General features: G+C 46.7%; 1 protein-coding gene across 1 annotated transcript; it reads left to right on the forward strand.

The window, feature by feature from the left end:
• The first annotated feature begins 11,092 nt into the window (after positions 1-11,092).
• PROKR2 (prokineticin receptor 2) lies at positions 11,093-22,675 on the forward strand. Its single transcript, XM_028096655.2, has 6 exons — positions 11,093-11,242; positions 11,650-11,737; positions 11,862-12,209; positions 12,775-13,066; positions 13,403-13,995; positions 19,643-22,675. Exons 5-6 carry the CDS (start codon positions 13,538-13,540, stop codon positions 20,337-20,339), a joined length of 1,155 nt encoding a protein of 384 aa, XP_027952456.1. The 5' UTR covers positions 11,093-11,242; positions 11,650-11,737; positions 11,862-12,209; positions 12,775-13,066; positions 13,403-13,537; the 3' UTR covers positions 20,340-22,675.
• Positions 22,676-24,268: the final 1,593 nt, after the last annotated feature.

Below are 24,268 nucleotides of genomic sequence, written 5' to 3' on the forward strand. Positions count from 1 at the left end.
CTCTCTTTTCTAGGCATGTTGGATTCTTGGGCTTTAAAACTGAGCAGTCAGATGGAGCTGGGTCTGGGCCAAGGAGAGAGAAGAACAGACCAAACACAGAGAAGAGGAAGCAGAAAAACAGGCAGAACCCCCAGAACTTGGAGACAAAGCCATTGTGGTGACCCTCCAGCTATGATTCTGGCCCCTAGGAGCTCTGGCTAGGGTTCCCCTCCTCGGCATCTGCAGTCCAGGTAATTGAGAAGGGAGAATACAGCACACGATCTACTCTCCTCTCCTGATTCCACTCCCTGGCATGGGCTGGTTCAAGTGCATTTCTGGTCATTGCAACCAGTGATGCTTGACTAAGGCAAAGGCCTGGTGAAAACCTACACCCTGGGTGCTTGAGATGGATCATCAGAGTCCTGCACCTGGTCTAGAATAACTTTCTCTAATATTTCTACTGATTGGACCCCCTGATGTAAGGAAGGTTCACCAATGCCATTAGCTTTCTCCTCGGGAAGTCTTTTCACTGGCTAACCATTTGACCAGCTGGTTCCTAACCAATCGTTTGGCCTTTAGAAAACATTTGGGCAAAACTCTCTGATTGGTTTCATTCATTCCCCAGTTAGCTTTTCAAAAACATTGAAAATATTACAAAGAATATTGTCTTTTACATAGTACCAAATATCTGGACAACTTTTTGCTTTGGTTTTGTATGTGTATTCTTTGTTAGACAAAGTAACCCGTGTCTTCTGTGCATCAATTTAAAAATAAAGACAAAGTAAAAATTTATCCATAATTTTACTGCCTATAAATAATCACGGCTAACGTGTTGCAGTTTCTTTTTCTGAGATTTTTTTTCCTATGTATGAAGCATTTGGATTATAACCAGCTTTCTATTACAAAGCATTGCCTTCTTGGACGGCTGACCTGGCTTGGTGTGCCATTTTCATTAATAATATTCTTTTTTTTTTTTAATTTGTTGGCTTAATTTTTTTTAAGATTTTATTTATTTATTTGAGAGAGAGAGAATGAGAGATAGAGAGCACGAGAGGGAAGAGTGTCAGAGGGAGAAGCAGACTCCCCACTGAGCAGAGAGCCCGATGCGGGACTCGATCCCGGGACTCCAGGATCATAACCTGAGCCGAAGGCAGTCTCCCAACCAACTGAGCCACCCAGGTGCCCTCATTAATAATATTCTTTAAAGGGAAGTTGAAAGAGCTTAGGGGGGAAAAATCATAACCGGAGTAACCTATCTGAGCGACCCTCAGGCACGGTGAAGGAACTGCTTTGGCATTTAGGGTAGATGCGGATGATTGACTCTAATCAAAATCACAGAAACAGAAAGTAGAAACAAGGTGATTGCCAAGAGCTGGGGGGAGGGAGAGGGAGGAATTGGTATTTAACGGGTATGGAGTTTCAGTTTTACAAGGTGGGAACGTTCTAGAGATCCGACGCACAACAATATAAACATACTTACCATTACTGAACTCCATGCTTAAAAATGGTTAAAATGGTAAATCTAATGTTACATGTTTTTCACTACAGAAAAGATGTATATAATTAAAGAAGTTAGATTATTATTTACTAGTTCTGGGAGTAGCCAGACTTTTGTCTAAACCTGTCCAATTACAAAATGACCTCCCCTTAGAGTAAGCTCTGTCTGCAAGCAAGTAGAAAAGAGCAGTTGTCCCACCAAGAACTTTCTCCTTTCAGAAAAACAGCAACAACCAGGAATTCAAGGCATAACCTAGAAGCCAGACTCTAGCTCTGGGAAACTCAAACCCACCAGCTGGGCCTCAGAAAGGTCATGGGTGTGAACTGACTTTGGAAGGTGCGCGGAAGTCAACAAGAAGATGGGTGACTTCAACAGGAAGATGGGTGACTCCCTACAGTTCAATATCCAGAGACTCAGATTGAATTAACCGGCCTTAAAGAACAGCAAAGTTGCAGTCTGAACTCTAGCTCCGCAGAGTACAAAGCGAGGGGCATTCTATGAGAATTGGACATACCCAGGGGAAAGCAATCAATATCAAGGAGGGCCATTGCCGTTGAACAAAATGTGGGTGCAGGGGTGGGGAAGGAACTGGGAGAGAGCACGGGCACCTCTGGATCTTCAGACACAGACAAGGTCAGTGGGGGCCTCACTCGTTCTCCTCTTACCTTCCGGGGTAAGTATAAACATGAATATTTACAATATCACATCTTTGCAGTCTCTTGTCTGCCTTTTTCCTCTTTCTCTTAACCCAGGCTCATCTCCAGTTGGGGGTCTCTCAGTTGGGAGGCTGGGTTTCAGTAAACACTATGTGCTATGTATGGCCCCTTGTAGCCTCTACCCCTGTTTTTGCCGTGGGGAAGCCCCGTGGCCCCTGCTGGTCCTGCCCACACCCTCATCCTCATTGTTCCTTATAAAAAGCCCCTTGGGGAGACAAGGACAGCTTTGAGTGGAGGAGAGAGTGCAGGTATCCTAAGATGGGGCTCAAAGCAGGTGTGCCATTACTCTAGCATGTCCCCCACCCCCATTTCCTCAAAGTCAGGGGCAAGGACACCAATGTTGCATGCCCTTGGATGCCTCTGTTTAAAGACATTTTTCTATCTCTTCTACTGAGTATGTCCGATGGGAATGGTAAGGTTTTGGAGCTACAGTCTTTATTGTCAGCTTATGCCGAAGTGACAGCAACGTGAAAAATGTGCCACCAGCTGGACTGTGTGGACTCCTGAGCTGGGAGCCAACCCAGCACCTCACGGCACTCATCCCTGTGGAAGCATCTCTGAACTCAACCGTCAGTTGCTTTCTATTTAAAAAGAGACACCTGTGCATGATTCAAACCACTTATGGGGTATATAGTTTCTCAAAACCCACTTCCCATGCCCTGAACAAGCTGTGTCTTTGTATAAGCTGGTACCTCGCACCTTCCCCAGCTTGGCCCCAGCACAGCTGCACTCCAAGCTGCGAGGAAAACCTGACATTGACTAGCAAAGTGTGTTCCAGAGAGCAGGGCCTCAAAAAGCATGTTGATTTGTTACTGGTCTTAACTCTCTGTTCCTGGCCCCTGTGTGTTCTTTAAGTAGCATCTCCAACTAGTAGAGGTTCAAAAATGTCCACACTGAATTAAATACAAGGGGAAAGTTCAACATTGATTTTTTTACTTAAGGAAAAGGAGTATTCACACAACTGTGGCTGTTTCAAGAGATTACAAGCAAGAAAGCAAAATGCTGCTTTGCTGGGAATATGCTCTGCAGTTATGCATCTTAATTCATTAAGGCCACTTCTTAGAGTCAATGACTTCATCAAGGTATTCCTAGTTTCCATGCCGTTTTTTTTTTTTTTTAATTGGGAACCCTGGTAAAGAATAAATACTTGGAAAAAAAAAAAAAACAACAGGAAACTCTTATTGATCTATGGGATAAGAATCTACCAGCATGGGGCGCAGTCATGTGTATTTTGAGAAAGGTCTCAACACACACTCCAATTGGAGAACCGCATTGTGGTCCAGTCTGGGATGGAATGCTCATTGTCCCTGGAGTCAAGCATGGGTTTTGGGTATCTCATTCATTCTTCTCCTGCTTTGTCCAGTTCTGGCTTCAGTGCCATGCTCCCTGCCCCACCCCCCCACCCCCACCCCCAGGCAGGAAGAGTTGGCCAGAGCTAGAGCATGTGTGACGAATCCTGACCTCCGCCCGTCGCCCTTGCACTAGGGACACCACAATTCCCAAGTTAGCACGACAGAAAGTCTGGAATTGGGAGCCTGGTTTGCATCTCAACTCCTCCACCCACTAGCTATGTGACCTCTGGAACCTATTAACCTCTCTGGACATGAGAATACCTGAATCTGATGGGGTTCCTTGATAGTAAGCAACCGTATCCAATCCTGGATAAATTAAGCCAAAAAGGGTAATTATTGAGCCCATGGGCTGGCTCACAGAATCAGAGCAGCAGCTGAAGGAGCAGGGCAGGCAGCCCTGGGATCCAAGACACGGGAGCAAATTGCGGCGGATTGTGTTGTTTGGCCCCGATGCCTCATTCCTCCCTGCATACGTGCCCTTTGCAATGTAACTTCGCAGGGCCCTCCCATAGTAGGTAGGGTGACCTGCTCCCAACTGGGACGCTGCACTCAGCCACGTGACTTGCTTCAGCCAATGGGATGTTAGCGGACGTGCTACAAGGGAGGCTCGGAATGGTTTTATGCTTTGGGACTTGCTTGATGCTGCATCTCTGACCCCACCGTGAGGACACACTCAGATGAACCTGCTAGAGGATGAGAGAAAACAACAGGGCCCGCCAAGAATTGCAGTACAGTACAACCATGCAAAGTAATGTCCCTGTGGCAAATGTTCTCTCTCTCTCTCTCTCTCTCTCTCTCTCACACACACACACACACACACACACACACACACACACGCACACCCTATTTCTGTGCACGCCTTCCAAATGCCAGCAGTGACATCCCTTTGCTGGAGGACGCTCTGGGGATCCCAAAGTTCGGCTCTGACCTTGGGCCACGCCGACTGAAGCGACTGGGGAATTAACAACCCCTCCCGCGGAAACAGTCCTCGGGAGATGACTGTGAGCTCCCGCACCCCCTCTGCTGGTAGAACTCTGGGGAGCTTGCTCCGTGCTTGGTCCCAGAGTTCCACGCCCCCGCCCCCCACAATTAAGTTCCGTCTGCCCTCAGTGGTGACTTGCATGGTTTCACAGCATCTTGTTGGCTCCTGTCCCTTCCCTGTCCCACTTTTCTACTCCCCTAACATCATTTCTTGGGAACACCTCCCCAGTAAACTCGATGTCCTCAAATCTTTATCTCAGGTTCTGCTTCTAGGGGAATCCAAACTCAGACAGCCTACTTTGACTTTGGGGCATGAACCAAGTCACATTCCTTTTACTATTCAAGTTAAATATCTCAGAGACCTATGTCACCCATAGTGAAAATGGCTTTCCTCCCTCCCTTGACTCCTCCTCCCATCGTGAGCCCAAACATCGCCAGAGTTTAGCATGGTTGGCATTTGAATGTATATGATAAAGTCCAAATAACAGGGGCCACTTCTAAGAGGCCGGACTGTGGAGAGGGGACAGAGGAGGCATTTAACCTTTGACTTTCTACATTATGTGAATTTCTACATTATGTGAATTTCCCCATGTTGGCCCCCAAATCCTGTGGAGAGGGGACAGAGGAGGCATTTAACCTTTGACTTTCTACATTATGTGAATTTCTACATTATGTGAATTTCCCCATGTTGGCCCCCAAATCCTGTGGAGAGGGGACAGAGGAGGCATTTAACCTTTGACTTTCTACATTATGTGAATTTCCCCATGTTGGCCCCCAAATCCTGCCTCAGGTAACATACCTGAGGAAGGAGCTTGTGTCTTTCCCTGAGCTCAGGGAGAGGCAGCATGCGAGCACCTGGGCCTTTACCCAGGGGGAGAAGCCCAGGAGGAACAAGCCCCAGGAGGGCTTGAAAGCCCTCGATCTTTCTGATCATCTACTTGTCATAGTCCTCTTACTCATCCATCCTTCCAGAGAACAATGCCATTCCCACCAAGAGGGTTGTGTTAACTAACATTTCCTTTACTGAGACCGTTGATGACCTGCTTCTTCCAAGGACTTTGCTCTTTCAACCCACCCTGTCTCTAACACTGCCTCCTTCTGAGGGCTCTGAAAACTTTCCAAAAGTCTTTAAAGCAATCACAAATTTCTAACCAAAAGTCTAGCTTTCGCGCAAACTATCGTGTTTTTTTTTTTTAAGATTATTTATTTCACAGAGAGAGAGAGAGAGCGACAGAGAGAGCACAAGCAGGGGGAATGACAGGCAGAGGGAGAAGCAGGCTCCCCACTGAGCAGGGAGCCCGATGTGGGACTCGATCCCGGGACCCTGGGATCATGACCAGGGCAGACACTTTACTGACTGAGCCACCCAGGCGCCCCATGTGCTTGTCTCTCCTTCCGTAGGTAGGGAGTGTGCTGGCAGACACAGCCTGATGCCTCATCTCACTCCCAGCTATCATCTTCCTGGCACTGCCCCCGGGGAAGCGGATGGAAACCAGAGAGAGAAAAATACCCTACCTGGGTCAGGTGAGTCAACCAGCGTGTCTTACAGAGCCACTCCTTCCAGAATGCCGGGAAAACTGGGTAGATGGAATGAAGGGTAGAAGCCAGTGCCAAAACGCACTTTGAACCATTAATTATATCCCACTTTTTCCAACAATAATTCATAGAGCTTAATTACATTTACCTGCAAAGTAATTTAAAAGCTTACCTAAAAATGTGTCTACAGTTGATAACAAGGGCAGCTTCTTAATTTGATGATTAATTACTCCGTGAGAGACACACAGAGACACAGGAAAATAACTGGAGGTGACTTTCTTGGGAACAGTGCCCCTCCCTACTATTCTTGGGATGACTGAGAGGACACTCTGAGGTCAAGTGTGAGAGACCAGCATTGCTGAGAAATCCTGCTTTTGATGACTGCCTTCTTAGAGCTTCAACAAATATTTGTTTATTGACTCAGGTGCAGCCCCTGGCACTCACTTCCACCAAAGACTGCTTACGGGGGAAGTGCAAAATGGCAAGACCCCTATGGACTTGAACATGGCAATATCTACCCAAATTACAAATGCTTTTATTATTATTTATTTATTTTATTATTATTTATTATTATTGCTTTCAGCAATACCATTTTAGGAATTTATTACCCAATTTATTGTCATTTGCACATATACAAATAGATGTGACATACAAAGTTATTTACCGAAGCACTGGCAATTTTATATCATAACATTATGTATAGCACTATATTAGCCAAAAATTGGGAAATAACCCAATTTGTGATTTAACAGACATAGTTTGAAAATATTAAGCCAATGTGACTATAGGAACAGGGAACTTAAAAAAACCTGTAGCATATCCACACAACAGACTACAACTGTAAAAGAAGGAAGTAGCACTCCATATTTTGATATGGAGACTTCTTTGAGGGGAATAAATGAGAAAATATCATTGAATTGGCCAAAAGAAACACTAGAAGAATAGACAGGAAATAAAAGTTGCAAGGGGAAAAAATAGAAGGGGACAGGGGTGAGAGGGATGCTTCCCAACGTATCATTTTGTGTATGTTTTGATTTTTGAATCCTGTGAATTTTTACTGATTCAAAAAAATTTTAATGATTATGTGGTCTTTTATAAAAGACATTTTTAACCACATTTTAATCAACTGTGGAAGGATGGCAAGTTCAGGTTTTTTGTTTCCAGTTCCTTGTTATACTAAACAATGCTGCTCTCAGCGTCTTTGGGGTGAAATCTTTAACTGCTCCATTCACTATTTCCACAGGAAAAACTCATTGAAATATAATTTCTGCATTAAAGGATGTAAAATTTCCAAGGCTTTTTATATGTATGAACAAATCAAGCTCCAGAAAATCTGTACGCACTTTATTAAGTAGCCTTTATGCTTTAGAGCAGATTTAAGTTCACAGCTACAAAATGTAGCTGAAGGTACAGAGATTTCTCATACACCCCCTGCTCCCACACATGCAGAGCCTCCCCCATTAATTACCAACATCCCACACCAGAATGGTACAATTGTTGTAATCGATGAACCTACATTGACACATTATTATCCCCCAAAGCCCATAATTCACATTAGCGTTCACTCCTGCTGTGGTACATCCTATGGGTTTGAACAAACGTGTAATTGATATGTGTCCACCATCATAATATCATTTAAAAAGTTTCACTGTCCTAAAAGTCCTCCATGCTCCAACTACTTATCACCTCCTCTTGCCTAACCTCTGGCAATCACTGATCTTTTTACTGTTCCCACAGTTTTGCCTTTTCGAAGATGTCATAGAGTTGGAATGGTACAGCAGGAGGGCTTTTAGATGGGCTTCTTTCATTCAGTAATATGCATTTAAGGTTCTTCTGTGTCTTTTCATGGCTTGATGGATAGCTCACTTCTTTTTAGCACTGAATAATATTCTATCCTCTGGATGTACTCCAGTTTATTGATCCATTCAACTTCTGAAGGACATCTTGGTTCTTTCCAGATTTGGGTGATTATGAATAAAACTGCTATAAATGCCCATGTGCAGGTTTTTGTGTAGATCAATCTTAAACTGCTTTGGGTAAATACCAAGCAATGTGATTGCTTTATCTTATGGTAAGCATATGTTTAGTTTTGTAAAGACCCACCACACCTCCAAAGTGGCCGTACCATTTTGCATTCCCACCACAAATGAGAGTTCCTGATGCTCCACATCCCCACCAGCATTTGGTGATGTCGGTGTTCTGGACATTGGCCATTCTAATAAGTATGTAGTGGTATCTCATTGATGTTTTAATTTGCATTTCCCTGATGATATATGCTTATTTACCATCTGTATATCTTGTTGTGAGGTGTCAGTGAAGGTTTCGGCCAAATTTTTAATTGGTTTGTTTGTTTTCTTATTGAGGAGCTTTTAAAGTTCTTTGTGTATTTGGGGTAAAAGTCCTTTATCAGATGTGTCTTTTGCAAATATTTTCTCCCAGTCTGTGGTTTGCTTTTTAATTTCTCTTGACAGTGTCTCTTGCAGAGCTGACATTTTTAATCTTTTTTTGATGTAAAATCAATTGTGTTTATTTATTTTTGCATTTCTTTTTTTTTATTTTTTATTGTTATGTTAATCACCATATTTTACATCATTAGTTTTTGATGTAGTGTTCCATGATTCATTGTTTGTGCATAACACCCAGTGCTCCACGCAGAACGTGCCCTCTTTAATACCCCTCACCAGGCTAACCCATCCCCCTACCCTCCTCCCCTCTAGAACCCTCAGTTTGTTTTTCAGAGTCCATCGTCTCTCATGGTTCGTCTCCCCGTCCGACTTACTCCCCTTCATTCTTCCCCTCCTGCTGTCTTCTTCTTTTTCTTTTTTCTTAACATATATTGCATTATTTGTTTCAGAAGTACAGATCCGTGATTCAACAGTCTTGCACAATTCACAGCGCTCACCGTAGCACATACCCTCCCCAATGTCTATCACCCAGCCACCCCATCCCTCCCACCCCCCACCACTCCAGCAACACTCAGTTTGTTTCCTGAGATTAAGAATTCCTCATATCAGTGAGGTCATATGATACATGTCTTTCTCTGATTGACTTATTTCACTCAAGCTGACATTTTTAATCTTAATGAAGTCCAGCTTCTTAATTCTTTCTTTTATGGATCCCGCCTTTGTTGTTGTATCTAAAAAGCCATCACCAACTCCAAGGTCATCTAGATTTCCTCCTATGTTATCTTCTAGGAGTTTTATAGTTTTGCATTTTACAGTTAAGTCTGTGATTCCTTTTGAGTTATTTTTGTGACAGCTATAAAGTTTGTGTCTAGATGGATATTTTTTTACATGTGGATGTCTAATTATTCCAGCACCATTTGTTGAAAAGACTTTTTCTCCATTGTACTGCCTTTTCTCCTTTGTCAAAAATCAAAAGACTGTATTTATGTGGATCTATTTCTGGGCTCTCTGTTCCCTTCCATTGATCTATTTGTCTATTCTTTCACCCATACCACACTGCCTTGATTACTGTAGCTTTATAGGAAGTCTTGATATCGGGTAATGTCAGTGCTCCAACTTTGACTTCTCCTTCAGTGTTGTTAGCTATTCCGAATCTTCATATAAACTTTGGAATCTGTTTGCTGATACCCACCAAATAACTTGCTGGATTTCGATTGGGATTTTATTGACTCTATGGGTCAGGTTGGGGAAAACTGACATCTTGACAATATTGAGTCTTCCTATTTGTGAATATGAAATAGTTCTCCATTTATTTAGTTCTTCTTTGATTTCTGTCATTAGGGTTTTGTAGTTTTCTTCGTATGGACCTTGTACATATTTTGCTAGATTTATACCTAAATATTTTATTGTGGGGGCCACTGATGTAACTAGTATTGTATTTTTAATTTCAAGTTCCACTTGTTCATTCCTGGTGTCTAAGAAAGCATTTGACTTTTTGGGGGGTTGGAGGGAGAGGTTGGGGGAAGGGCAGAGGGAAAGGGAGGGAATCTTAAGCAGGCCCCATGCCCACCCAACCCCATGGGGGCTTCATCTCACAAACCTGAGATCATGACCTGAGCCAAAATCAAGAGTCCAACATTTAACCAACCGAGCCAGCCAGGTGCCCCAAAGCATTTGACTTTAAAATATTAACCTTGTATCCTGAAACTTTGTTATAATCATTTATTAGTTCCAGGAAGTTTTTTTGTGTCAGTTCCTTCGGATTTTCTACAGACATCATGCCATCTGCAACACAGACCATTTTATTTCTTCCTTCCCAATCCGAATAAAGAATCATCTGCCCAATCTGTGTAAGAAAACCAAGGACCAGAGAAGTAATGGAAATTGCCTAAAATCAGAGCCTGGCGGAAGCAAGGTAGAGGGCTCTGGAAACAGGGCTCCAGACAGGCGGAGGCCCAATTGGGATGGTCTTTGAAAGGCCAAGGAATCTGACAGTGGTGGATATGGATATCGCAGGCTTCTGGTGAGGACTTCAGGGTAGGAGATAGCAGGGCAACCTGCCCGGGATCCCCAGCTTCCTCCCCCGGGGCTTCCTGCTCCACCACCACCCACCTCAAAGGGCCCACTCTGCACCCTCAAAGTCTCCCCAGTACCAGTTCTCTGGCACAACGGAATGTACTCCAGCCTCCTCCTGAAGGAGTAGCCTTGTGCGGGAACGGACCCTAGCACGGGGCTCCTGCCCAAGACCGGACACTCGGTTTGGCGACCCCCGCGAGGCGCCTCGGCGGGGCACTGAGGACCTTGCCGGTTCCTCGGAATCCGCACCCTCTAACCCCAGTTACTGAAGTCCCATTCACACTCGGGTGCGAGGACGCAGAAGCCCCTTCGAGCGGGGGGCCAACCCAGCAGACTAGGGATCAGCGCCAACGCAGCCAGAACTGCGCGCGCCCCGCTCCCGGGGCACACCAGGTGCAGGAGCGCAGCGCCCACCCTGTGCCACTGAGCCGAGGGAGGCGGGCTGGGGACCCCAGGGCGGAGTCGAGCGCGGGGCGGGGCGCACCCGGCCGGGTCCGAGGCGCCTTGCTCAACAGCAGGGGTGGAGCGCCAATTCCAGCGGGAAGACAGAGACCGCAACGCGTGGGGGAAGCGCGCCCGAGCAAGGAAGAAAGCAGGACAGCCCGTACGCAGCGCCACGGCACGCGCAAGTTGGGGTCCCCCAGGACCCAACCGAGCGGCCAGGGCAGCGGAGCGAGCCGGGAGGAGGCGCCCAGGCAGGTAAGGTGCTGAGCTCTGCGCAGTCCGGGTCCTCCCTTGGTGCGGTGGGGGGCGTCGCCCGGGCTGGCAGCGCTGACGCCCACTTCTCTCTCGAGGGGATTCCGGTGGCTTTGCCTCCCGCACCTTTCGGGAGGCACTCGGGCTGGCTCCAAGTAGAGGAGTTCGAGCCGGGAGAGTCCGCCATCCACCACGGGCCCGTCAGGACCCGGCGACGGGAAGCCGGGACTGGGGCGCGCGGGCGCGGGCGGAGGGGCGGAGGGGGCCGGGCTGGCGGGTGCTGGGCCGACGGGGGAGCTCCAAACCGTAGGGGAGGGCATGGGCGGGGGGCGTCTTGTTGAAAGGTAAGCTGAAAAGGGAAGCCTCTCCGGGAGAATTCCCGGCTCACCGGATCCTGCCCCTACCCCCAGTTTTCTTCTCGTCCGGAGGCCCCGCACGCTTCGCTTTTTGAGCCTGAATTTCTGACTCGATTCCCGCCCTTGCGGGGCGGCGCCGGCGGTGAGTAAGGGAGGGCAGGGGAGGGGAGAGGACTCCCGGATCGGGTTGGTCTGGGGCAGGGAGTGCATCCCGCGAAAAATGGGGCCGGGACCTGCGCCACCCGGTCTCACGTTCTCTCCTCCAGGGTCTGGGGACTGGAGAGCGGCGCAGCGCGGAAAGGCGAGAGGACGCGAGTCCTGCTTCCCGGTCTCCGGCTGAGCGCCGTCTGCGGGGATCGGGGCTTCGCGGGAGAGGGAGAAGCCACCCGGACGGAGGAACTCATCTGTCGGAAGGCTATCCCTCGGGTGCGCAGCGGGCGGACGCGCCGCAGGTCGGAGTGGCCCGGCCACCACGCTTCTGCTGTCCCAGCTGCTACGGTTCCTGTCCCTCGCTCTCCGCCTCCTCTGACGGGGCCGGGCCAAACCCACTGTCCTGTTTGGTCCACTTCTTGCTACCAGCATCCCGTGGCCCCCACACTTGGGGTCGTTTCCAGGTGTGTTAAGCGGGCAGAGGCGAGTCACAGCTCCGTGGCTGGGGTCCTCATTCTGCGGGTTTGGGGATGCGGGGGGTTCTGAGGCCCTCTGACGCCTTGAATCCAATAATGTCCCCTCAGTACTTCAGAGAATTTATTTTCCTTTGCCGTGGGCATCTTGAGGTACTGAGAACATAAAGGACTCAGGCAATGAGGGATAGTTTTTAGCCCTCAGACCCTCCCGGGTCCTCACTGACACCACCTTACCCCCGCCCTACCCGCCATTCTTGGGGGCTGTTTTCGGTTAAAATGGAGCGGCCACCACTTTCAGAGGATGGACACCTTGGTGACAGGATGTGGTGCCTCCCAGTTAGGGCTGGTTCTGGTGGGCAACCGGGTGGGGTCTGGTGAAGGGGACAGGGAGCTGATCAGAAGAGTGGGAGCAGGGAGGAGACACAGACAAAGCATTTCTTTTTGGATCTGGTTTCCAAAGCCCAGAGGAGTAGCAGCAACATTCCATCCGATCCACAGCCCCCTTCACCTACACAATCCTGGGCAGATCCTCATTCATTCATTCATCCCACAGACTCCTGTCCCATCCCTACTACGAGCCAGGCCCTGGGCTAGGCAGCAGGAATTTGGTTTACAGGAAGATCGGGACTCAGACAGTATAACTCACTGGCCCAAGATGACTCAGCCTGTTCATGTGAAAATGGGTTTGGTGATTTCCACGTCCAAGGTTTGGCCAGGACATAGGGAGCAGTGCCCTGCTTTGGAGGGACTGGCTGTGTCTCAGTCCTCTGGCTTCAGTGTCCTTGACCAACAGATGGCGCAACTTTGTGACTGCTGTGGAAGCCTGGGCCAGCGGCCTGGAGCAGGTTTGTGAAACTTTGAAAAGACCCTGCGGGAGTTGATGGTGGGGAAGGGGAATGTGACTGGGCAGGCACGCAGATCCTGGCCCCTGGGAAAAGGGCAAAGATGCAGGTTCTTCTTGGATGTCTTTGGAGAGTCCAATTCATCCTTTGCCCAGGACCGCCGGATGGCCCATGGAAGATTTCCCAATTTTCAGATTTCTTGTCTCCTTTCCCCTGTACCCCAGGGTAGTTCTGTCTGAGGGGAGTCACTGGGTCTGGTTGGCCTATACTTGGGGAACCCTGGGAGAATACTCGCAGGCATCCTCCTGCAGAGTGCCCACTGGTTGTGTCTCCTTCCAGGGTCCGGGATGGCACGCTGACTCTCCTCAGGGATGTGGGCAGGGTGCTGGGCTGGGTGAGTCGTGACAGCAGAAGGTCTGGACCCCCAACTCAGCCCGCTGAGACCCCCACACCACTCCACCTGCAGTCTTCGCCATGGCAGCCCAGATTGGAAACGCTAGTTTTGCACCCAACTTCAGTCCGGCTCAAGACCATACCTCCCCCGTCCCCTTCAACTTCAGCTACGGTGACTATGACCTCCCTCTGGACGAGGGTGAGGACATGACCAAGACCCGGACCTTCTTCGCTGCCAAGATCGTCATCGGTGTGGCACTGGCAGGCATCATGCTGGTCTGCGGCGTTGGCAACTTCATCTTTATTGCTGCGCTTGCCCGCTATAAGAAGCTTCGCAACCTCACCAACCTGCTCATCGCCAACCTGGCCATCTCCGACTTCCTGGTGGCCATCATCTGCTGCCCCTTCGAGATGGACTACTACGTGGTGCGCCAGCTCTCCTGGGAGCATGGCCACGTGCTCTGTGCCTCTGTCAACTACCTGCGGACCGTCTCACTCTACGTCTCCACCAATGCCCTGCTGGCCATCGCTATCGACAGGTGAGGATGATGTGGGCCAGGGCGGGGGGTGGATAAAGACAGGGGCCGAGCCAGGCTGTCCCTTCCCTCACTTCAGCTCTGACACGTTGGCGCTGCTGCAGATCTGCGTGCCACTCATCTATCCGGGGCAAGAGGAGACCCAGTGTCTCCACTTGTGGCTCAGGTTCCCCCCAGACATGGGCAAGAGCGAGACACCTGAGCCCCCCAGCTCTGGGCCATACCTGCAGATACCACATCTGCCGTGGATAGGCATGCCACCTGACCGCGAGGAGCCCCAAACACAAAAGCCAAAAGCAGAAAGATTGGGCAGCTTATTACTTAGAAGCCACGGCAGACTTCACCAGGGCAACTTCCGGTCAAGAGAACATGTCCCAAGTTTTTCCTGCCACCATTCCCCAAATCAAGATCTAGAACGTTTCCCACTCCCTTATGCCCTGCACCAGTCAGTCCTCCCACCCCACCCGTCTGATTTCACTCAGCACAATTTAGTGTTGCCTGTTTAACTTCATAAAAACGGAATCCTACAGTAATGTACCCTTGTTCCTGGTGGCTTTGTTGTAGAGCTGATTTTAAAATAAGGTAAGGGCCTATTTGTAGAAAAGAGAGAAGGACATCCTTCCCTTTGTTTTCTTGCATACATCCATGTGCTCATTTGCATACATTTGCATGAGATGTTCTAGAAGTCCTTGCTCTATTATAAATTTACAAAATTTATAAAATTTCTAGTAGCAGCTTATGACAAATCTTACACATTTTAATTATGTAAACAGCTATAAGCCAGTGTCAGACCACCAGTGGCTCTGTTCCAGGGGGGCAGTTGGTAAAACATCCTCTGGGTCCACGGAATGCTGAAACTCATTTTGATGACGTGTCTTTTAAAATATCTTTCTTCTTTTTGGTCTCCTTTGAACTCATCAGTTTTTTCCTTGTTCTTGGTGCTATTTAGGTTTGTCATTCTTTTTAATCAGCCAGTTGATTATTTTCCATAATGAAATACACACAGAGGTAGGAGAATCATCATCTTTTTGTAACATAATTCCAGCAGGAAAAACCATTTTGTTATTACAGCTCTGAGGCTCTCCCGCCCTAACACCAGTGTTTATAAAATGCAACTGTCAACCAACTGTACAGAATTGCCCAGGGCAAATGATACAAAGTCAGATCCCTCAGCCCCACCCCAGCCCTACTGAATAAGAATCCCTTGAGCTCAGTCCCAGGAATCTGCATTTTTATTCAATTCCCTGAGGGATTCTGATGCTCACGCAAGGGAGAGTTTTCACTGTTCTCATTCCCCTTTGTCGCACTGAAACCTTTGTCTTTATCAGGCTGGGGAGTTTTGGGCAACATAGGACTTTCTTAGGAAGCAACCGTCCAGTTACAACACAAAGAATGGTTCCTTTTTCACCCCGAACCAGCTTCCCGGCTCCAGTCCACCAAGTCACCCAGGCTGAAAACATTACCATCATTCTTCTTTTTTTTTAAGTTTTTATTTGAATTCCACTTAGTTAACATACAGTGTAATCGTAGTTTCAGGTGTACAATATAATGATTCAACAGTTCCATACAACACCTGGTGCTCATCACAACAAGTGCATGCCCTAATCCCCATCACCTGTTTCTCCCATCCCCCCCAGCCTCCTCCCCTCCGGTAACCACCAGTTTGTTCGTTGTTAAGACTGCTTCTTGGTTTGATTCTTTTTTCCCCCTTTGCTCATTTGTTTCTTAAATTCCATGTGTGAGTGAAATCACATGGTGTTTGTCTTTCTCTGACGGACTTATTTCGCTTAGTATAATTCCCTCTAGCTCCATCCATGTCATTGCAAATGGCAAGATTTCATTCTTTTTTTATAGCTGAGTAATATTCCAGTGTGTGTGTGTGCGCGCGCGCAATATATGCTAATATATATATATACACACACACACTCACACACCACATCTTCTTTATCCATTCATCAATTGATGGACACTTGGGCTGTTTCCATCATTTGGCTATTGTGTATAATGCTGCTATAAATACAGGGCTGTGTTTATCCCTTTGAATTAGTGTTTATGTATTCTTTGGGTAAATACCCAGTAGTGGGATTGCTGGATCATAGGGTAGTTCTCTTTTTAACTTTTGAGGAGTCTCCATACTGTTTTTCACAGTGGCAGAACCAGTGTACATTTTCACCAACGGTGCATAAAGGCTCCTTTTTCTCCACATCTTCACCAACACCTGTTGTTTCTTGTGTTTTTGATTTTAGCCATTCTGTCAGGTGTGAGGTGATATCTCATTGTGATTTTGCTTTGCATTTCCCTGATGATGAGTGATGTTGAGCATCTTTTCATGTGTCTGTTGGCCATCTGTATGTCTTCTTTGGAGATATGTCTGCTCATGTCTTCTGCCCATTTTTTAATTGGATTATTTGTTGTTTCGGTGTTGAGTTTGATACGTTCTTTATATGATTTGGATACTAACCCTTTATTGGATATGTCATTTGCAAATATCTTCTCCCATTCCAAAGGATGCCTTTTAGTTTTGTTGATTGTTTCCTTTGCTGTGCAAAAGCCTTTTATTTTGATGTAGTCCCAAAGGTTTATTTTTGCTTTTGTTTCCCTTGCCTCAGGAGACCTATCTAGAAAAATGTTGCTATGGCCGATGTCAGAGAGATTACTGCCTGTGCTGTCTTCTAGGACTTTTTATGGTTTCAGGTCTCACACTTAGGTCTTTAATCCATTTTAAATTTATTTTTGTGTATGATGTAAGAAAGTGGTCTGGTTTCATTCTTTTGCATGTAGCTGACCACTGGAGCGTGGGAAGCAGAGCCTGAGATGCGAAGGGGAGGGCTGTTCTGGAAATGCTCTGCGGCTAGTCAAGAGGACTCTGGAAGCAGAACTAATTCAGGACTCTCTCTCTCTTTCCTTCTGCCCCCCCCCCAATATAATTCCAGCATGAAGAGTATCTCGATAACCAATGCCAAAGAGAATTTCTACATTCCTACCTCTATTCGGATCAACTCTTAAATTCTAATATTTTCTCATCCCATAACATCTTCCTCATTATAAAAGATATCCCAAAATGCAGAGTTGACATCAAATAAATGAGAAAAGAAGGAACATTGGCCTAAGAGTTACTCAGAACATCTTGGTTCCCAGCTGTACACTTGGATAAATCCCTTATGCTCCTGGGACTTAAGTGTCCTCATCTGTGAAATGGGCATAATAATAACTTTGCTGACAACCTCTCCAGCTTCTTGTCAGGTTCAGAGAAGGGAGACAGACATAAAGTATGTTGGAGGCTATAGGTCTTTGTTAAAACTGATCGTTTTCCATGACTTGTCCATTGGCAAGAGGGACATCTGCAAGGTCTTTGTTACCATCTCTCTGCTTGGACGTGTGTGTCCCGAGATCCACACTCTCCTAGGGTCTCTCTGAAACCAGGTCCTCTGCACATGAACCTCGCTCTTCTTCTGACTGTGGCATCCAGAAATGCTAGTAGATAGCCCTTCTGATATCTCTACATAGCAGGACAGGCATGTTTTACCAAGGAGTAAACTAAAGTGCCCAGGGAAGCCTGTGTCTCTCCCACTCACCTGTGTCGGGGTTTGTAGGTTTATTTAATTGAGTGTGAAGTGGTCCCTATGCTCAATATTCAATACCAGTGTCATCACAACGGAAGTGAGAGTTCGGCCATCCATCTTTCTTGTCGTTTTGCCTTATTTTTCAATTGGTTTAGAAACCTGAGTGCTATTTATTAAGCTCTTGTGTTATAAAGTCTGAAATTTCATGTGCTGTTTTGACATCTTTGAACACCACAGGGCCGCCAAGGTCCCTAGCCATGAGGTCCTCTGTTCTTGGCAGATACACCATTCCACCCAGCAGGAAAGTCTCCTGGCCTGTTATTCCTATCTCTGCTGGACCAGCTGCACCCCTAATCCTCAATCTGATGGGTTTCCCCCCTCCCCACCAGCTGGGAAAATTATTCAAACAAGCCAATCACATCCTCCCATGGGAGTCAAGGGTCACTTCATCCTCTTGTCACCATAAAGCCTGCTTCCTACAGCCCCTGCTGGTTCATTCTATCCCTGAGTGCAACTCCCACATGTTCCTACATAGTGGGCATTGTCCCTCCCCCTGGGCTGTGAGTATATGTGACTAGTTAACTGCCGTTGGTCTCATCTGCCCAGTGTCAGGTCTTGTGTGTTCACTCATCTCGTACTATTTAGGTCAGGAGAGTCCCACCTTCATCAACAGGGTGAATAGGAGGTGGCCAGAATCTCAATATCTTTGTGAAGCATTCCCAGACTACATCACTGACATAATGACTGTGTCTTCCTTCAAGTTCTTAACCTATCACTTGATTATTCTAGTTTTTGGGTAGAAGAGAAGCTCTCTGAGGTCAAGGACTGTGTCTTCTACTTTGTTTCCATATACATAGGTTGGGCACACAGCAGGACCAGCAACCTATTGTGCATTTACCAGATTGTAGCAGATGCAATTGATGCCCCTCTCATATCCCCTTATTACTATCACTTCAGTGCACATCTGTCCACTGCCACTTGCCAACACCTGCTTTTCTTTGTCTGAAGGCCTTCTCTGGCTCCCTCACCAATGACTTTGATGGTTGGTGTATCAATATCCCGACTCCCTCCCACTCCTGGGTGAACCACATCTGCTCCAGGGGTTCTTCAGCAGGAATAAGCATCAGCTGCCTACAGTGAAGCCTTGCTCAATAACACAGCCTGTATTGACTGCCTTCCCATGCCTACCCCACAAAGGGCTCCAGCCTCTTTCCCCGGCACTGTTGCTCACTGGAAAGAGCAGGATAAAGCCTCATGCTGTGTTACGGCTGTATGATGTCAAGGCAGCTTCACACACCTCATCTGAGCTTGAGACAGCCCAGGAAGGTGGGTGTAAAAGCTTTGTATCAGGAGCCTGCATTCTGGTCCCTGCACTCAATGGGATTGGTCACGTCTTTTACTTCTCTCATTAGATAGATTCCTTAGATTCCACACCAAGCCCAACCCCTGTTCTCTTTCCTGCTCTGTAATACAGGATGACACCTGGGGGGGTGGAGAAAGAGAAAGCCCTAATCCATTGCCCTGAGAAGCTCTCTCTGAGCTCCAGAGCCCTTCTTTCCCCTCTGACCCATGAGATATTTGGAATGAAGAGTTTTGAAAGGATTAGGTTCTTGGGCAGAATGACAAGATGGAAAGCCAAGGTGGTATCCACAGGACTAACAATAATAATGCCATGTATATTTATTGAACACCTACTGCATGTGAAGCATTTTACAGACATTATCATATTAAATACTTACAGCAGCCCCTCAAGGTAGGTGTCACTTTATCCCATATTGCATTTGAAGAAACAAATCTCAGAAAGGCTGAGTGATTGACTCCAGAGCCCAAAGCCAATCAGGGGGCAAAGCTGGGATCTGTTGCTCCTGTTTGACCAAAGCCTGTGCAGTTTCCACTAAATACAGACTACTCCAGATGCCAAATGATGTTGCTAAAATAATATGAAGGCTGTTGAAGCTGGATAATTACACGGACTCGTTGTGCCACTCTGTCTGCTTTTGCAGTGTGTTTGGGCTTAGTTCCAGGAATGTTTCCCAGCACACCTCATTATTACTGATGGCTCTCCTCCCCACCCCACCCCCGCCCAGATATCTCGCCATCGTTCACCCCTTGAAACCACGGATGAACTATCAAACGGCCTCCTTCCTGATCGCTTTGGTCTGGGTGGTGTCCATCCTCATCGCCATCCCGTCGGCCTACTTCACCACGGAGACGGTCCTGTTCATCGTCAAAAGCCAGGAGAAGATCTTCTGCGGCCAGATCTGGCCGGTGGACCAGCAGCTCTACTACAAGTCCTACTTCCTGTTCATCTTCGGCGTGGAGTTCGTGGGCCCCGTGGTGACCATGACCCTGTGCTATGCCAGGGTCTCCCGCGAGCTCTGGTTCAAGGCGGTGCCGGGCTTCCAGACTGAGCAGATCCGGAAGAGGCTGCGCTGCCGCAGGAAGACAGTGCTGGTGCTCATGTGCATCCTCACAGCCTACGTGCTATGCTGGGCGCCCTTCTACGGCTTTACCATTGTGCGCGACTTCTTCCCCGCCGTATTCATCAAGGAGAAGCACTACCTCACGGCCTTCTACGTGGTCGAGTGCATCGCTATGAGCAATAGCATGATCAACACCGTGTGCTTCGTGACCGTCAAGAACAACACCATGAAGTACTTCAAGAGGATGATGTGGCTCCATTGGCGGCCTGTGCACCACGGGAGCAAGTCCAGTGCTGACCTGGACCTCAAAACCAGCGGCATGCCGGCCACGGAAGAGGTGGACTGTATCAGGCTGAAATAACCCGCTGGCGTCCGGAAAGCCCAGAAGCCGGAACTCTGCACATACTCCACCGGTAGCCAAGTTCATGCTGGGCTGCCCGGGGAAGGATAGCTGTGTTCCATGCCTCACAGCCCTCAAGGGGCAGGAGGCTGCTCGGTCCTGACATGCGTTGAGACTCGAGACAGGTAACAGCAACTGAGATTGACCGAACAGCTACTGTGTGCTGGCCGCACCAAGGAGATCCGACAAGGCCCCCATTACCTACTGTGGGCCGAAATTAAATAACAAGACAAAATGGCAGAAGTTGTTGGAATCACCAAGCTAGGGCCAGTCAGGGGCCTCAGATGGTTATCTGCACTCACTCTCCATCTCCCTACCTGCATTCTGCATCTCATCAGGGCAGGAACATCAAAAGTCTATAGAATAAACCACTTAGCCATGACCAAACATAAGGATGAGTTCATCAGAGTGTGTGGGGTTTATAGCCTTGTGGGAAGAGGGTTCATGCCATCCCATTGAACTTTCCCACTCCATTCGTACTACCTCCCTAAAGATATTCTCTAGGATTCTGGCTGTGAGAAAAACAATTTTCTCATAACCAGGCCATTGGTTAGCTACAATGGTGTAATTTCAAAGGAAAGGACCAAAAAAATCTCTTTTCCACTGATGCTTGCAAGCTCATCATGCTTTTGGGTGAAGACACGCAGTCCTGAAATAAGGAACACACCCAGTCTCTGATACCTTAGTGTAAAGGCTTTCTGGGCTTTTAAGGTCTGGGAGGAAGGAGACAGAGAAAAGGGTGGAGCTTGTCACTGGCGATGAACACAATCTATGTGGCAAAGGACTGGGTCACTTTCTAGGACAAATCTCTTTTGAGAACAAACGAAATGAGCTCTACTTGGAAAGGAAAGGCCTGGGTTTTCAAGACTTAATTCTAAGATTTATGTGACTGGCTGCTTATTCTCTCTGCTTCTTGGTTTTGCTTCAGCCCAACAAGGATGATGAAAACACTTGTGCTGTCTCCCTTACAGGACTCTTGGGAGAGCCCACGGGGGCCATAGTTGGTGAAAGTGGTTTTTAACTCTACCAATGATAAGAATGAAGAAGTGATATTGAACAGTTTGGATAAGGGAAACCCCATCCACTGTAACTTAATGTGAACAAACATTCCCAATTTTTCATTCCTGTTTTTCGGACCAGAGACCCCAGAACTCTTCACAGTGCAGCCTATCCTCCTGGGGCAAAAAAAGGAACCCCTGTCCTGGGTTAAAATGTGGAAGATTTAACCTCAGAATTTCAGTGACACCCGCCCCTCCCCGCCAACCTCCTCAGAAGTGTTGACGATCTTCCCTGCATGTTGTTAAGCAGCACAGCCCTGGACTGCATATGTTTGTATTATTTTACATCTGTGGTGATTGTGTATATATGTCTTCAGTTCTTCCTTGGTCCTTTTGAAGCAGAGACTACAAATGGCCCGTGTTTTGGGATTGACCCATCCGCATTGGGATAACTCCTACTTTTCTCTAGAGAAAGGATCATTGGGTTGTTTGCTTGTTTCTTAATTAATGGTTTGTTTACCCAACAGTGAAGCTTCAACCAACATTTTCTTCTGTCACCACCCAGCACACTCACCTTCAGCCCAATCACTGTACCTCAGAAAATGCAAACTGACTTTAATATTAGCTTAAACCAAATGGTTTGTAAATTCTGTGTTTACAAAAATTACCTAATGCATTTTAAAGCCAATCAACTAAGTATATGGGGTTATCTGCTTTTCTTACAGATATAACTGTGCTTTCATTTATTACCCCCATCCTGACTCTTCTCCTAATCAAAAGATTCTTTTAAGAGTAGACTGGGCACCAATTGTGTCTGGCTAAAGAATTCAGACCCTTTTTCCTCTTTATCCTAAAATGTACCATCCTCCTTTAATTTAAATTTAACTGAAACAGCTTTTGTAAATATCAGTGCGTATTTGTGATTTTCCAGTGAATAAGTGTTATGTTGCTATCCAATTAAATAATCAACATATGGAATCTTAACCACAGTGTTCAAACGTTTTCCCCACTAATCTTTTATATATGTTCATATATTTCGATATAAACAGTTAATATGTTTAGATATAAACCTAAACAGTTCAACCCTGAAACAGAGAAGAAACTTGTTGAAGGCTATTTAGAACAGTGGCAGCTTATGCCAGCATCCAGCCTCCCGTTAGTTACATGCATGCAAAAACTACTCCGTGCCTGTGTTACCCCTTCGTTTTCAAATTGTCTTGTTTGTGTAATGCATACTGGTGTTTGCATGGAGATTGTCCATTCACCTAACTGGTGTTAAAGTAATAAATAATAAATTAATTGCATTTGTATTTATTCTTCTCAAGACTAATTGATGATAAGCTTAAGATACTTTTAATGAGCTCAGCTATGTCAACATTTATACATACTATCATATATTGAAAATTTAAACCAGGTGCATTTCTGTGGCCAGAAAAAGAGAAAAGATGGCTTTGTGATGAAGCTAATAGAGGTTTTTCTTTCAGCATCCAATATCCAAATAAGTTGATTCTCAACCTAAAGAAATCAAAAGATGGCTTTGAGGTCTCAGGCACAAAAACCAATTCTAGACTTATGAGGGAGAATGTGACATGTGGGAGGTGATTAGAAAACTTAAAAGAGTTCTATTTCTAGGGGGAAATGATGGCTTTGAAATGCATCTCTTCAATTTAACCATTCTCCCTTGGGCTCAAGAAGACACACACACACACACACACACACACACACACACACACACACACACACACACAAGCAGGAAATGACCTTTTAAGGGTATATGATTCAACTTACTCCTTGCTTAGGTAAGGAGATCTAAATTCCAAATGAAGAAAAGACTTGCTTAAGGACACACAGTGAACACTCGTTGGACCCAAAACATTGCCCCAAGGTCTAACTCTGGTCCAGAGAACTGACTGCACTCAGTCACTGTATGCAGAGCCCAAAGGAGATGACCTTCTCTAAGAATGTTTAAAGGGCCATTTAAACTGGTTTCTGACCTCCTGGGAGAATCTTAAATTGCTCAAAAGATACCTTCCCTCCCTCTAGCAAGGAAAGAGTGCATCCCATCCATGTGACTCCAGGATTCCAGAGAAACCAAAGAGAATTACACCACCGCCCCTCTAGTGCGCCTGTGTTTCTTTTCCCTACGAGAGAGGGAGGTCTGAACACATTGATTTGAAGGTACATGGAGCTATTTGGAAATGATGCTAGAGCATGAAGGAAAGCTGATCGTGATGAGAGGTGACCCTGACCCAGATAGTGGGAGAACGGGCTCATATTCAAAGACAAAGCAAGTCTAGGGCCCCCAAGACAGAGCGTGCAATCTTCACCTAAGTCACTACTAGCTGGCCCTGAGCAGGGGTCATTCTTCATGCTTCCCAAGAACCAAATGCCATCTGGTCACCAAGTCGACCTCCCTCCTGAGGTATGCCAGCCAGGCACACATTACCTCCTGGACTTGCTTGCACCACCTATTCCTGTACAGATGTTCAAAGAGCTCCAAATATGGGACAGTTTCTCCAAGAGAGAAACTGGTATGAGAACAAATGTGTTTGGCACTTTCTTCAGATAGAACACTGGTAGCAGGCAAGGGATTCATTGGAACTTAGAATAAGTAATCGCTGGACAGGGCAATAAGCAGGAGGTTGGCCTCCAAGAAGCAGGAAGGTCAGTTCTTGGGACAGAAGCCCATGTAGACACAGGGTCCTTGCATCCTTTTACTGACTTTTCCTTTTTTTTTTTTTCCTATTACTGACTCTTATACTGAATTTCCACAGATGAGTCACAGGCTGATATGAAAGAGGTCATTCCCAGTATCTTGTTTAATCTTGTTTAATCATGTTAATCCCAGCTCTGGATCCAACACAGGTCTTTGGCTGAACTCTGCTTTAGGGA

This window comes from Eumetopias jubatus, unplaced genomic scaffold (assembly GCF_037043125.1).
Source record: "Eumetopias jubatus isolate StellerSeaLion01/CBP00866 unplaced genomic scaffold, mEumJub1_p1.0 scaffold_9, whole genome shotgun sequence".
Taxonomy (NCBI): Eukaryota; Metazoa; Chordata; class Mammalia; order Carnivora; family Otariidae; genus Eumetopias; species Eumetopias jubatus.

Coding starts and splice junctions, on each gene's coding strand:
- PROKR2 (XM_028096655.2), top strand. CDS start 13,538: ATGGCAGCCCAGATTGGAAACGCTAGTTTTGCACCCAACTTCAGTCCG. Junction 13,996..19,642: donor CTGGCCATCGCTATCGACAG/GTGAGGATGATG, acceptor ACCCCCGCCCAG/ATATCTCGCCATCGTTCACC.